The sequence below is a fragment of the Salmo salar genome, chromosome 20 (assembly GCF_965601325.2).
Source record: "Salmo salar chromosome 20, fSalSal1, whole genome shotgun sequence".
Taxonomy (NCBI): Eukaryota; Metazoa; Chordata; class Actinopteri; order Salmoniformes; family Salmonidae; genus Salmo; species Salmo salar.
In genome coordinates this window covers 81,384,284-81,398,861 of record NC_138310.1, presented here as the reverse complement: position 1 = coordinate 81,398,861, position 14,578 = coordinate 81,384,284, and the positions used below count along the sequence as shown (strand labels likewise).

General features: G+C 39.0%; 1 protein-coding gene across 1 annotated transcript in view; it reads right to left on the bottom strand.

Annotated features, from left to right (window-relative positions):
• Positions 1-14,578, bottom strand: part of LOC106581340 (phosphatidylinositol 3,4,5-trisphosphate 5-phosphatase 2A) — a 151,079-nt gene that overhangs the window by 111,685 nt on the left and 24,816 nt on the right. The window contains exon 2 of the mRNA XM_045704004.2: positions 9,870-9,933. Coding sequence (XP_045559960.1) covers positions 9,870-9,933 — 64 coding nt within the window. The remainder of the gene's footprint in view (positions 1-9,869; positions 9,934-14,578) is intronic.

Genomic DNA, 14,578 nt, shown 5'->3' with positions numbered 1-14,578 from the left:
TAGGTAGGTAGTATATAGATAGGTAGGTAGTATATAGATAGATAGGTAGGTAGGTAGTATATAGATAGGTAGGTAGTATATAGGTAGGTAGGTAGTATATAGATAGGTAGGTAGCATATAGGTAGGTAGGTAGTATATAGATAGGTAGGTAGTATACTGATAGGTAGGTAGTATATAGATAGGTAGGTAGTGTATATAGATAGGTAGGTAGTATACTGATAGGTAGGTAGTATACTGATAGGTAGGTAGTATACTGATAGGTAGGTAGTATATAGATAGGTAGGTAGGTAGTATATAGATAGGTAGGTAGGTAGTATATAGATAGGTAGGTAGTATATAGATAGGTAGGTAGTATATAGGTAGGTAGGTAGTATACAGATAGGTAGGTAGTATATAGATAGGTAGGTAGTATATAGGTAGGTAGGTAGAATATAGATAGGTAGGTAGGTAGTATATAGATAGGTAGGTAGTATATAGATAGGTAGGTAGGTAGTATATAGATAGGTAGGTAGTATACAGATAGGTAGGTAGGTAGTATATAGATAGGTAGGTAGTATATAGATAGGTAGGTAGTATATAGATAGGAAGGTAGGTAGTATATAGATAGGTAGGTAGGTAGTATATAGATAGGTAGGTAGTATACAGATAGGTAGGTAGTATACAGATAGGTAGGTAGTATACAGATAGGTAGGTAGTATATAGATAGGTAGGTAGTATATAGATTGGTAGGAAGTATATAGATAGGTAGGTAGTGTATATAGATAGGTAGGTAGGTAGGTAGTATATAGATAGGTAGGTAGTATACTGATAGGTAGGTAGTATACTGATAGGTAGGTAGTATATAGATAGGTAGGTAGTATATAGATAGGTAGGTAGGTAGTAAACAGATAGGTAGGTAGTATACAGATAGGTAGGTAGTATACAGATAGGTAGGTAGTATACAGATAGGTAGGTAGTATATAGATAGGTAGGTAGTATATAGGTAGGTAGGTAGTATATAGGTAGGTAGGTAGTATATAGGTAGGTAGGTAGTATATAGATAGGTAGGTAGCATATAGGTAGGTAGGTAGTATATAGATAGGTAGGTAGTATACTGATAGGTAGGTAGTATATAGATAGGTAGGTAGTGTATATAGATAGGTAGGTAGTATACTGATAGGTAGGTAGTATACTGATAGGTAGGTAGTATATAGATAGGTAGGTAGGTAGTATATAGATAGGTAGGTAGGTAGTATATAGATAGGTAGGTAGTATATAGATAGGTAGGTAGTATATAGATAGGTAGGTAGTATACAGATAGGTAGGTAGTATACAGATAGGTAGGTAGTATACAGATAGGTAGGTAGTATACAGATAGGTAGGTAGTATATAGATAGGTAGGTAGTATATAGATAGGTAGGAAGTATATAGATAGGTAGGTAGTGTATATAGATAGGTAGGTAGGTAGTATATAGATAGGTAGGTAGTATACTGATAGGTAGGTAGTATACTGATAGGTAGGTAGTATATAGATAGGTAGGTAGTATATAGATAGGTAGGTAGTATATAGATAGGTAGGTAGGTATTATACAGATAGGTAGGTAGTATACAGATAGGTAGGTAGTATATAGATAGGTAGGTAGGTAGTATATAGATAGGTAGGTAGTATACAGATAGGTAGGTAGGTAGTATATAGATAGGTAGGTAGTATATAGATAGGTAGGTAGTATATAGATAGGAAGGTAGGTAGTATATAGATAGGTAGGTAGGTAGTATATAGATAGGTAGGTAGTATACAGATAGGTAGGTAGTATACAGATAGGTAGGTAGTATACAGATAGGTAGGTAGTATATAGATAGGTAGGTAGTATATAGATTGGTAGGAAGTATATAGATAGGTAGGTAGTGTATATAGATAGGTAGGTAGGTAGTATATAGATAGGTAGGTAGTATACTGATAGGTAGGTAGTATACTGATAGGTAGGTAGTATATAGATAGGTAGGTAGTATATAGATAGGTAGGTAGGTAGTAAACAGATAGGTAGGTAGTATACAGATAGGTAGGTAGTATACAGATAGGTAGGTAGTATACAGATAGGTAGGTAGTATATAGATAGGTAGGTAGTATATAGGTAGGTAGGTAGTATATAGGTAGGTAGGTAGTATATAGGTAGGTAGGTAGTATATAGATAGGTAGGTAGCATATAGGTAGGTAGGTAGTATATAGATAGGTAGGTAGTATACTGATAGGTAGGTAGTATATAGATAGGTAGGTAGTGTATATAGATAGGTAGGTAGTATACTGATAGGTAGGTAGTATACTGATAGGTAGGTAGTATATAGATAGGTAGGTAGGTAGTATATAGATAGGTAGGTAGGTAGTATATAGATAGGTAGGTAGTATATAGATAGGTAGGTAGTATATAGATAGGTAGGTAGTATACAGATAGGTAGGTAGTATACAGATAGGTAGGTAGTATACAGATAGGTAGGTAGTATACAGATAGGTAGGTAGTATATAGATAGGTAGGTAGTATATAGATAGGTAGGAAGTATATAGATAGGTAGGTAGTGTATATAGATAGGTAGGTAGGTAGTATATAGATAGGTAGGTAGTATACTGATAGGTAGGTAGTATACTGATAGGTAGGTAGTATATAGATAGGTAGGTAGTATATAGATAGGTAGGTAGTATATAGATAGGTAGGTAGGTATTATACAGATAGGTAGGTAGTATACAGATAGGTAGGTAGTATATAGATAGGTAGGTAGTATATAGATAGGTAGGTAGTATATAGGTAGGTAGTATATAGATAGGTAGGTAGTATATAGGTAGGTAGGTAGAATATAGATAGGTCGGTAGTATATAGATAGGTAGGTAGTATATGGATAGGTAGGTAGTATATGGATAGGTAGGTAGTATATAGGTAGGTAGGTAGAATATAGATAGGTAGGTAGGTAGTATATAGATAGGTAGGTAGTATATAGATAGGTAGGTAGTATATAGATAGGTAGGTAGTATACAGATAGGTAGGTAGTATACAGATAGGTAGGTAGTATATAGATAGGTAGGTAGTATATAGATAGGTAGGTAGTATATAGATAGGTAGGTAGTATATAGATAGGTAGGTAGTATATAGGTAGGTAGGTAGTATATAGATAGGTAGGTAGTATATAGATAGGTAGGTAGTATATAGGTAGGTAGGAGGTATATAGATAGGTAGGTAGTATATAGGTAGGTAGGTAGTATATAGATAGGTAGGTAGTATATAGGTAGGTAGTAGGTATATAGATAGGTAGGTAGTATATAGGTAGGTAGGTAGTATATAGATAGGTAGGTAGTATATAGGTAGGTAGGTAGTATATAGATAGGTAGGTAGTATATAGGTAGGTAGGTAGTATATAGATAGGTAGGTAGTATATAGGTAGGTAGGTAGTATATAGATAGGTAGGTAGTATATAGGTAGGTAGGTAGTATATAGGTAGGTAGGTATTATATAGATAGGTAGGTAGTATTTAGGTAGGTAGGTAGTATATAGATAGGTAGGTAGGTAGGTAGTATATAGATAGGTAGGTAGTATATAGATAGGTAGGTAGTATATAGATAGGTAGGTAGTATATAGGTAGGTAGGTAGGTAGGTAGAATATAGATAGGTAGGTAGAATATAGATAGGTAGGTAGAATATAGATAGGTAGGTAGTATATAGATAGATAGGTAGGTAGGTAGTATATAGATAGGTAGGTAGTATATAGGTAGGTAGGTAGTATATAGATAGGTAGGGAGTATATAGATAGGTAGGTAGTATATAGGTAGGTAGGTAGGTAGGTAGGTAGTATATAGATAGGTAGGTAGGTAGTATATAGATAGGTAGGTAGTATATAGATAGGTAGGTAGTATATAGGTAGGTAGGTAGGTAGTATATAGATAGGTAGGTAGTGTATATAGATAGGTAGGTAGGTAGTATATAGATAGGTAGGTAGTATACTGATAGGTAGGTAGTATACTGATAGGTAGGTAGTATATAGATAGGTAGGTAGTATATAGATAGGTAGGTAGGTAGTAAACAGATAGGTAGGTAGTATACAGATAGGTAGGTAGTATACAGATAGGTAGGTAGTATACAGATAGGTAGGTAGTATATAGATAGGTAGGTAGTATATAGGTAGGTAGGTAGTATATAGGTAGGTAGGTAGTATATAGGTAGGTAGGTAGTATATAGATAGGTAGGTAGCATATAGGTAGGTAGGTAGTATATAGATTTGTAGGTAGTATACTGATAGGTAGGTAGTATATAGATAGGTAGGTAGTGTATATAGATAGGTAGGTAGTATACTGATAGGTAGGTAGTATACTGATAGGTAGGTAGTATATAGATAGGTAGGTAGGTAGTATATAGATAGGTAGGTAGTATATAGCTAGGTAGGTAGTATATAGGTAGGTAGGTAGTATACAGATAGGTAGGTAGTATATAGATAGGTAGGTAGTATATAGGTAGGTAGGTAGAATATAGATAGGTAGGTAGTATATAGGTAGGTAGGTAGTATATAGATAGGTAGGTAGTATATAGGTAGGTAGGTAGAATATAGATAGGTAGGTAGTATATAGATAGGTAGGTAGTATATGGATAGGTAGGTAGTATATGGATAGGTAGGTAGTATATAGGTAGGTAGGTAGAATATAGATAGGTAGGTAGGTAGTATATAGATAGGTAGGTAGTATATAGATAGGTAGGTAGTATATAGATAGGTAGGTAGTATACAGATAGGTAGGTAGTATACAGATAGGTAGGTAGTATATAGATAGGTAGGTAGTATATAGATAGGTAGGTAGTATATGGATAGGTAGGTAGTATATAGATAGGTAGGTAGTATATAGATAGGTAGGTAGTATATAGATAGGTAGGTAGTATATAGGTAGGTAGGTAGGTAGGTAGAATATAGATAGGTAGGTAGAATATAGATAGGTAGGTAGAATATAGATAGGTAGGTAGTATATAGATAGATAGGTAGGTAGGTAGTATATAGATAGGTAGGTAGTATATAGGTAGGTAGGTAGTATATAGATAGGTAGGGAGTATATAGATAGGTAGGTAGTATATAGGTAGGTAGGTAGGTAGGTAGGTAGTATATAGATAGGTAGGTAGGTAGTATATAGATAGGTAGGTAGTATATAGATAGGTAGGTAGTATATAGGTAGGTAGGTAGGTAGTATATAGATAGGTAGGTAGTGTATATAGATAGGTAGGTAGGTAGTATATAGATAGGTAGGTAGTATACTGATAGGTAGGTAGTATACTGATAGGTAGGTAGTATATAGATAGGTAGGTAGTATATAGATAGGTAGGTAGGTAGTAAACAGATAGGTAGGTAGTATACAGATAGGTAGGTAGTATACAGATAGGTAGGTAGTATACAGATAGGTAGGTAGTATATAGATAGGTAGGTAGTATATAGGTAGGTAGGTAGTATATAGGTAGGTAGGTAGTATATAGGTAGGTAGGTAGTATATAGATAGGTAGGTAGCATATAGGTAGGTAGGTAGTATATAGATTTGTAGGTAGTATACTGATAGGTAGGTAGTATATAGATAGGTAGGTAGTGTATATAGATAGGTAGGTAGTATACTGATAGGTAGGTAGTATACTGATAGGTAGGTAGTATATAGATAGGTAGGTAGGTAGTATATAGATAGGTAGGTAGTATATAGCTAGGTAGGTAGTATATAGGTAGGTAGGTAGTATACAGATAGGTAGGTAGTATATAGATAGGTAGGTAGTATATAGGTAGGTAGGTAGAATATAGATAGGTAGGTAGTATATAGGTAGGTAGGTAGTATATAGATAGGTAGGTAGTATATAGGTAGGTAGGTAGAATATAGATAGGTAGGTAGTATATAGATAGGTAGGTAGTATATGGATAGGTAGGTAGTATATGGATAGGTAGGTAGTATATAGGTAGGTAGGTAGAATATAGATAGGTAGGTAGGTAGTATATAGATAGGTAGGTAGTATATAGATAGGTAGGTAGTATATAGATAGGTAGGTAGTATACAGATAGGTAGGTAGTATACAGATAGGTAGGTAGTATATAGATAGGTAGGTAGTATATAGATAGGTAGGTAGTATATGGATAGGTAGGTAGTATATAGATAGGTAGGTAGTATATAGGTAGGTAGGTAGTATATAGATAGGTAGGTAGTATATAGATAGGTAGGTAGTATATAGGTAGGTAGGAGGTATATAGATAGGTAGGTAGTATATAGGTAGGTAGGTAGTATATAGATAGGTAGGTAGTATATAGATAGGTAGGTAGTATATAGATAGGTAGGTAGTATATAGGTAGGTAGTAGGTATATAGATAGGTAGGTAGTATATAGGTAGGTAGGTAGTATATAGATAGGTAGGTAGTATATAGGTAGGTAGGTAGTATATAGATAGGTAGGTAGTATATAGGTAGGTAGGTAGTATATAGATAGGTAGGTAGTATATAGGTAGGTAGGTAGTATATAGATAGGTAGGTAGTATTTAGGTAGGTAGGTAGTATATAGATAGGTAGGTAGGTAGGTAGTATATAGATAGGTAGGTAGTATATAGATAGGTAGGTAGTATATAGATAGGTAGGTAGTATATAGGTAGGTAGGTAGGTAGGTAGAATATAGATAGGTAGGTAGAATATAGATAGGTAGGTAGTATATAGATAGATAGGTAGGTAGGTAGTATATAGATAGGTAGGTAGTATATAGGTAGGTAGGTAGTATATAGATAGGTAGGTAGTATATAGATAGGTAGGTAGTATATAGGTAGGTAGGTAGGTAGGTAGTATATAGATAGGTAGGTAGGTAGTATATAGATAGGTAGGTAGTATATAGATAGGTAGGTAGTATATAGGTAGGTAGGTAGGTAGGTAGTATATAGGTAGGTAGGTAGTATATAGATAGGTAGGTAGTATACTGATAGGTAGGTAGTATATAGATAGGTAGGTAGTATATAGATAGATAGGTAGGTAGTATATAGATAGGTAGGTAGTATATAGATAGGTAGGTAGGTAGTATATAGATAGGTAGGTAGTATATAGATAGGTAGGTAGTATATAGGTAGGTAGGTAGGTAGGTAGGTAGTATATAGATAGGTAGGTAGGTAGTATATAGATAGGTAGGTAGTATATAGATAGGTAGGTAGTATATAGGTAGGTAGGTAGGTAGGTAGTATATAGGTAGGTAGGTAGTATATAGATAGTTAGGTAGTATACTGATAGGTAGGTAGTATATAGATAGGTAGGTAGTATATAGATAGATAGGTAGGTAGTATATAGATAGGTAGGTAGTATATAGATAGGTAGGTAGTATATAGATAGGTAGGTAGTATATAGATAGATAGGTAGGTAGTATATAGGTAGGTAGGTAGGTAGTATATAGATAGGTAGGTAGTATATAGGTAGGTAGGTAGTATATAGATAGGTAGGTAGTATATAGGTAGGTAGGTAGTATATAGATAGGTAGGTAGTATATAGATAGATAGGTAGGTAGGTAGTATATAGATAGGTAGGTAGTATATAGGTAGGTAGGTAGTATATAGATAGGTAGGTAGTATATAGGTAGGTAGGTAGTATATAGATAGGTAGGTAGTATATAGGTAGGTAGTATATAGATAGGTAGGTAGTATATAGGTAGGTAGGTAGTATATAGATAGGTAGGTAGTATATAGGTAGGTAGGTAGTATATAGATAGGTAGGTAGTATATAGGTAGGTAGGTAGTATATAGGTAGGTAGGTAGTATATAGATAGGTAGGTAGTATTTAGGTAGGTGGGTAGTATATAGATAGGTAGGTAGTATACTGATAGGTAGGTAGTATATAGATAGGTAGGTAGTATATAGATAGATAGGTAGGTAGGTAGTATATAGATAGGTAGGTAGTATATAGATAGGTAGGTAGTATATAGATAGGTAGGTAGTATATAGATAGGTAGGTAGTATATAGGTAGGTAGGTAGGTAGGTAGAATATAGATAGGTAGGTAGAATATAGATAGGTAGGTAGTATATAGATAGGTAGGTAGTATATAGATAGGTAGGTAGTATATAGGTAGGTAGGTAGTATATAGATAGATAGGTAGGTAGGTAGTATATAGATAGGTAGGTAGTATATAGGTAGGTAGGTAGGTAGGTAGGTAGTATATAGGTAGGTAGGTAGTATATAGATAGGTAGGTAGTATACTGATAGGTAGGTAGTATATTGATAGGTAGGTAGTATATAGATAGATAGGTAGGTAGGTAGTATATAGATAGGTAGGTAGTATATAGATAGGTAGGTAGTATATAGATAGGTAGGTAGTATATAGATAGGTAGGTAGTATATAGGTAGGTAGGTAGGTAGGTAGAATATAGATAGGTAGGTAGAATATAGATAGGTAGGTAGTATATAGATAGGTAGGTAGTATATAGATAGGTAGGTAGTATATAGGTAGGTAGGTAGTATATAGATAGATAGGTAGGTAGGTAGTATATAGATAGGTAGGTAGTATATAGGTAGGTAGGTAGGTAGGTAGGTAGTATATAGGTAGGTAGGTAGTATATAGATAGGTAGGTAGTATACTGATAGGTAGGTAGTATATAGATAGGTAGGTAGTATATAGATAGATAGGTAGGTAGGTAGTATATAGATAGGTAGGTAGTATATAGATAGGTAGGTAGTATATAGATAGGTAGGTAGTATATAGGTAGGTAGGTAGAATATAGATAGGTAGGTAGAATATAGATAGGTAGGTAGTATATAGGTCTTGGTGGGGTAGCTCAGAGTGTCTGAGAGTGGGCACAATCACTTTCTGTTCATTGATATTTGTGGTTGGAGTTTTTTTATTTTTTTTATTTTATTTAACCCTTATTTTACAAGGTAAGTTAACTGAGCACACGTTCTCATGTACAGCAACGACCTGAGGAATAGTTACAGGGGAGAGGACATGAATGAGCCAATTGTAAACTGGAGATTATTAGGTGGCCGTGATGGAGTGAGGGCCAGATTGCGAATTTAGCCAGGACACCGGGGTTAAGACCCCTACTCTAAAGACAGCACCTACACAGGGCAATGTCCCCAATCACTGCCCTGGGGCATGGGGGGGAGAGTAGACCAGAGGAAAGGGTTCCTCCTACTGGCCCTCCAACACCACTTCCAGCAGCATCTGGTCTCCCGTCCAGGGACTGACCAGGACCAACCCTGCTCAGCTTCAGAGGAAAGCCAGCAGTGGGATGCAGGGTGGTATGCTGCTGGCTTACAGTGGCGTAAGGGAAGCTATAATACCAAGAGGCCCTCAACTGTGAACGGGTGGGGAACCTGGCAGCCACATTCACTCCGTTTGAGTGACGTTTCATTTCACTGAAGCACTGGGTAAATCAAGTGATTTGTGAAAGCTATCGGTGTGGATTCCAGGCATGGGACCAGGAGAGGAGGGCTAGTGGAATGGGGATTAGTGGGGTGTACTTAGGGTTAGGTATTACAGTATTTCAGTGTGTATGTGTATGTGTGTTGCAGGGGGAGGGGGGGATTGGTGACTCCCCCAGCAGCTGGACACAGAGCACAAAGAGACCGGTGTGTGTGTGTGTGTGTGTGTGTGTGTGTGTGTGTGTGTGTGTGTGTGTGTGTGTGTGTGTGTGTGTGTGTGTGTGTGTGTGTGTGTGTGAGCACAGAGCCAACACAAGCACCAGAGCCTGCCAGTTGCTACTGATCCAGACACACACACTAGTAAAAATACATGTGAAATGACAAAACACATATACAGTGCCTGCCTTCCACAGATCTTGATGTACATACTAACAGTTACATCCATAGTGTTAGGTATGCATAGAAAAACACCCACTGTTGTGTGCATGTATGTATGGAGGGCAGTGTATAGTGGTACCTGGACTGCCAAGAACCCCTCTTCATCTGGTAGGACCCTATAGGTGTGGACATGCTTCTGGAAACTAGAGGGAGAATAGAGGGAAGGGGAGAGAAGAGAGGGAGGAGTTAGAGGGAAGGGGAGAGAAGGAGGGAGGGGGAGAGGGAAGGGGAGAGAAGGAGGGAGGGGGAGAGGGAAGGGGAGAGAAGGAGGGAGGAGTTAGAGGGAAGGGGAGAGAAGGAGGGAGGAGTTAGAGGGAAGGGGAGAGAAGAGAGGGAGGAGTTAGAGGGAAGGGGAGAGAAGGAGGGAGGAGTTAGAGGGAAGGGGAGAGAAGAGAGGGAGGAGTTAGAGGGAAGGGGAGAGAAGGAGGGAGGAGTTAGAGGGAAGGGGAGAGAAGGAGAGAGGAGTTAGAGGGAAGGGGAGAGAAGGAGGGAGGGGGAGAGAGGGAAGGGGGGAGAGGGAGGGAGGAGTTAGAGGGAAGGGGAGAGAGGGAGGGAGGAGTTAGAGGGAAGGGGAGAGAAGGAGGGAGGAGTTAAAGGGAAGGGGAGAGAAGAGAGGGAGGAGTTAGAGGGAAGGGGAGAGAAGGAGGGAGGGGGAGAGGGAAGGGGAGAGAAGAGAGGGAGGAGTTAGAGGGAAGGGGAGAGAAGAGAGGGAGGAGTTAGAGGGAAGGGGAGAGAAGGAGGGAGGGGGAGAGGGAAGGGGAGAGAAGGAGGGAGGAGTTAGAGGGAAGGGGAGAGAAGGAGGGAGGAGTTAGAGGGAAGGGGAGAGAAGGAGGGAGGAGTTAGAGGGAAGGGGAGAGAAGGAGGGAGGAGTTAGAGGGAAGGGGAGAGAAGAGAGGGAGGAGTTAGAGGGAAGGGGAGAGAAGGAGGGAGGGGGAGAGGGAAGGGGAGAGAAGGAGGGAGGGGGAGAGGGAAGGGGAGTGAAGGAGGGAGGAGTTAGAGGGAAGGGGAGATAAGAGAGGGAGGAGTTAGAGGGAAGGGGAGAGAAGGAGGGAGGGGGAGAGGGAAGGGGAGAGAAGGAGGGAGGGGGAGAGGGAAGGGGAGAGAAGGAGGGAGGAGTTAGAGGGAAGGGGAGAGAAGGAGGGAGGAGTTAGAGGGAAGGGGAGAGAAGGAGGGAGGAGTTAGAGGGAAGGGGAGAGAAGGAGGGAGGAGTTAGAGGGAAGGGGAGAGAAGGAGGGAGGAGTTAGAGGGAAGGGGAGAGAAGGAGGGAGGAGTTAGAGGGAAGGGGAGAGAAGGAGGGAGGAGTTAGAGGGAAGGGGAGAGAAGGAGGGAGGGGGAAGAAAACGGCATTAGTACTTTCATGGATACCACAGAAATTACATTCCCTGCAAAGTGTGTGTGTGTGTGTGTGTGTGTGTGTGTGTGTGTGTGTGTGTGTGTGTGTGTGTGTGTGTGTGTGTGTGTGTGTGTGTGTGTGTGTGTGTGTGTGTGTGTGTGTGTCGGGCGATTTGGAGGGAGTTTCAACCTGTTGCTGTCTGTCAAACACAGTGAACATGGCATGAGTGCTGCTAGAACCCACACTCACATCTCTCTCACCGTTAAACACAACGGCAAGGTAGAAAACATACAGTTGAAGTCAGAAATGTACATACACTTAGGTTGGAGTCATTAAACCTTGTTTTTTTCATCTTTATTTTAACAGGGAAAACAGACTGAGACCTGGATCTCTGTTACGGCTGTGCCCTGTGTAAACATGTTGACATGTACAGTTGTAGGCATACAGACAAGAACATTTCAAACATACAAAACAAAGACACAATTCAACAGAAACAATCACAGACAACATCATATTGATCCTCCATAACATTTTTAAAATGGGCAAGGGACACCAGAGTGTCTAACTGAAGTTGGATCTGCAGTTTGTTCCATAAATAAGGTGCAAAGGAACTAAAGGCAGTCCTACCCAACTCTGTGGAGACCGCAGGAGTCTCTAATGTAATCCACATCTGTGATCTGCTTTTAAAATGAGTATATCTAGTGGAGATTTAATGATGATATATATGGAGGTAGTTTTAAAAGAAGCGCTTTATAAATAAACAAGAGAGCATGTTGCTCTCGCCTCACAGATAGAGAGGCCCAACCCACATGTTGATATAGGATACAGTGATGAGTTTTGTAACTATCACCTGTGATAAACCTGAGTGCACAATGGTAAATAGCATCCAGTGGTTTTAATGTGTTTGCCGATGCATATAGATAATATCACCATCATCTAAAACGGACATAAAAGTAGCCTGCACAGTTTGTTTTCTATTTACGGAGGACAGACAAGCCCTGTTTCTGGAAAGGAACCCTATCTTGAATTTGAGCTTTTTTCCCAATTCAGTAACATGTTTTTTAAAAGAAAGCCTATCATCTAACCATACCCCTAAATATTTATATGCAGAGACCTGTTTGATTTGAGTAGCATCCAAGCTAGTGATTACAAAAGTGTTTCAACCACTCCACAAATTTCCTGTTAACAAACTATAGTTTTGGCAAGTCAGTTAGGACATCTACTTTGTGCATGACACAAGTAATTTTACAAACTATTACAGATTATTTCACTTACAATTCACTGTATCACAATTCCAGTGGGTCAGAAGTTTACATGTGACTGCTGACTGTGCCTTTAAACAGCTTGGAAAATTCCAGAAAATGATGTCATGGCTTTATAAGCTTCTGATAGGCTAATTGACAAAATTTGAGTCAATTGGAGGTGTACCTGTGGATGTATTTCAAGGCCTACCTTCAAACTCAGCGCTTTTTTCCTTGACATCATGGAAAAATCAAAAGAAATCAGCCAATACCTCAGAAAGAAATCCTTGGGAGCAATTTCCAAATGCCTGAAAGTACCACGTTCATCTGTACAAACAATAGTATGCGAGTATAAACACCATGGGACCACGCAGCCGTCATACCGCTCAGGAAGGAGACGCATTCTGTCTCCTAGAAATGAACGTACATTGATGCGAAAAGTGAAAATCAATCCCAGAACAACAGCAAAGGACCTTGTGAAGATGCTGAGGAAACAGGTACAAAAGTATCTATATCCACAGTAAAACGAGTCCTATATCGACATAACCTGAAAGGCCGCTCAGCAAGGAAGAAAACACTGCTCCAGACTACGGTTTGCAACTGCACATGGGGACAAAGATCGTACGTTTTGGAGAAATGTCCTCTGGTCTGATGAAACAAAAATAAAACTGTTTGGCCATAATTACCATCGTTATGTTTGGAGGAAAAAGGGGGACGCTTGCAAGCCGAAGAACACCATCCCAACCGTGAAGCACGGGGGTGGCAGCATCTGTCAGGAAGTTAAAGCTTGGTCGCAAATGGGTCTTCCAAATGGACAATGACCCCAAGCATACTTCCAAAGTTGTGACAAAATGGCTTAAGGACAACAAAGTCAAAGTACTGGAGTGGCCATCACAAACCCTGACCTCAATCCCATAGAAAATGTGTGGGCAGAACTGAAAAGGTGTGCGCGAGCAAGGAGGCCTACAAACCTGACTCAGTTACACCAGCTCTGTCAGGAGGAATGGGCCAAAATTCACCCAACTTATTGTGGGAAGCTTGTGGAAGGCTACCCGAAACCTTTAACTCAAGTTAAACAATTTAAAGCCAATGCTACCAAATACTAATTGAGTGTATGTAAACTTCTGACCCACTGGGAATGTGATGAAAGAAATAAAAGCTGAAATAAATAATTTTCTCTACTATTATTCTGACATTTCACATTCTTAAAATAAAGTGGTGATCCTAACTGACCTAAGACAGGGAATATTTCCTAGGATTAAATGTCAGGAATTGTGAAAAACTAAGTTTAAATGTAGTTGGCAAAGGTGTATGTAAACTTCTGACTTCTCTCTGTGCTGCCTATGAAAAAATAATAAAATAAAATATCAGAGTTTGCCACTCCTTTTGCATACGGTGTGTGTGCTGTGTCCCATCCCATCTCTTGACACACAGTTCTCTCTCTCTCTCTCTATATATATATATATTATATATATATATATATATATATATATATATATATATATATATATATATATATATATATATATATATATATACCTAGTCTGTTGTACTACTGACTAGGTATCCCCCTTTCTGTTGTACTACTGACTAGGTATCCCCCTTTGTGTTGTACTACTGACTAGGTATCCCCCTTTCTGTTGTACTATTGACTAGGTATCCCCTTTCTGTTGTACTACTGACTAGGTATCCCCCTTTCTGTTGTACTACTGACTAGGTATCCCCCTTTCTGTTGTACTACTGACTAGGTATCCCCCTTTGTGTTGTACTACTGACTAGGTATCCCCCTTTCTGTTGTACTACTGACTAGGTATCCCCCTTTGTGTTGTACTACTGACTAGGTATCCCCCTTTCTGTTGTACTACTGACTAGGTATCCCCCTTTCTGTTGTACTACTGACTAGGTATCCCCCTTTCTGTTGTACTACTGACTAGGTATCCCCTTTCTGTTGTACTACTGACTAGGTATCCCCCTTTCTGTTGTACTACTGACTAGGTATCCCCCTTTCTGTTGTACTACTGACTAGGTATCCCCCTTTCTGTTGTACTACTGACTAGGTATCCCCCTTTCTGTTGTACTACTGACTAGGTATCCCCCTTTCTGTTGTACTACTGACTAGGTATCCCCCTTTCTGTTGTACTACTGACTAGGTATCCCCCTTTCTGTTGTACTACTGACTAGGTATCCCCCTTTCTGTTGTACTACTGACTAGGT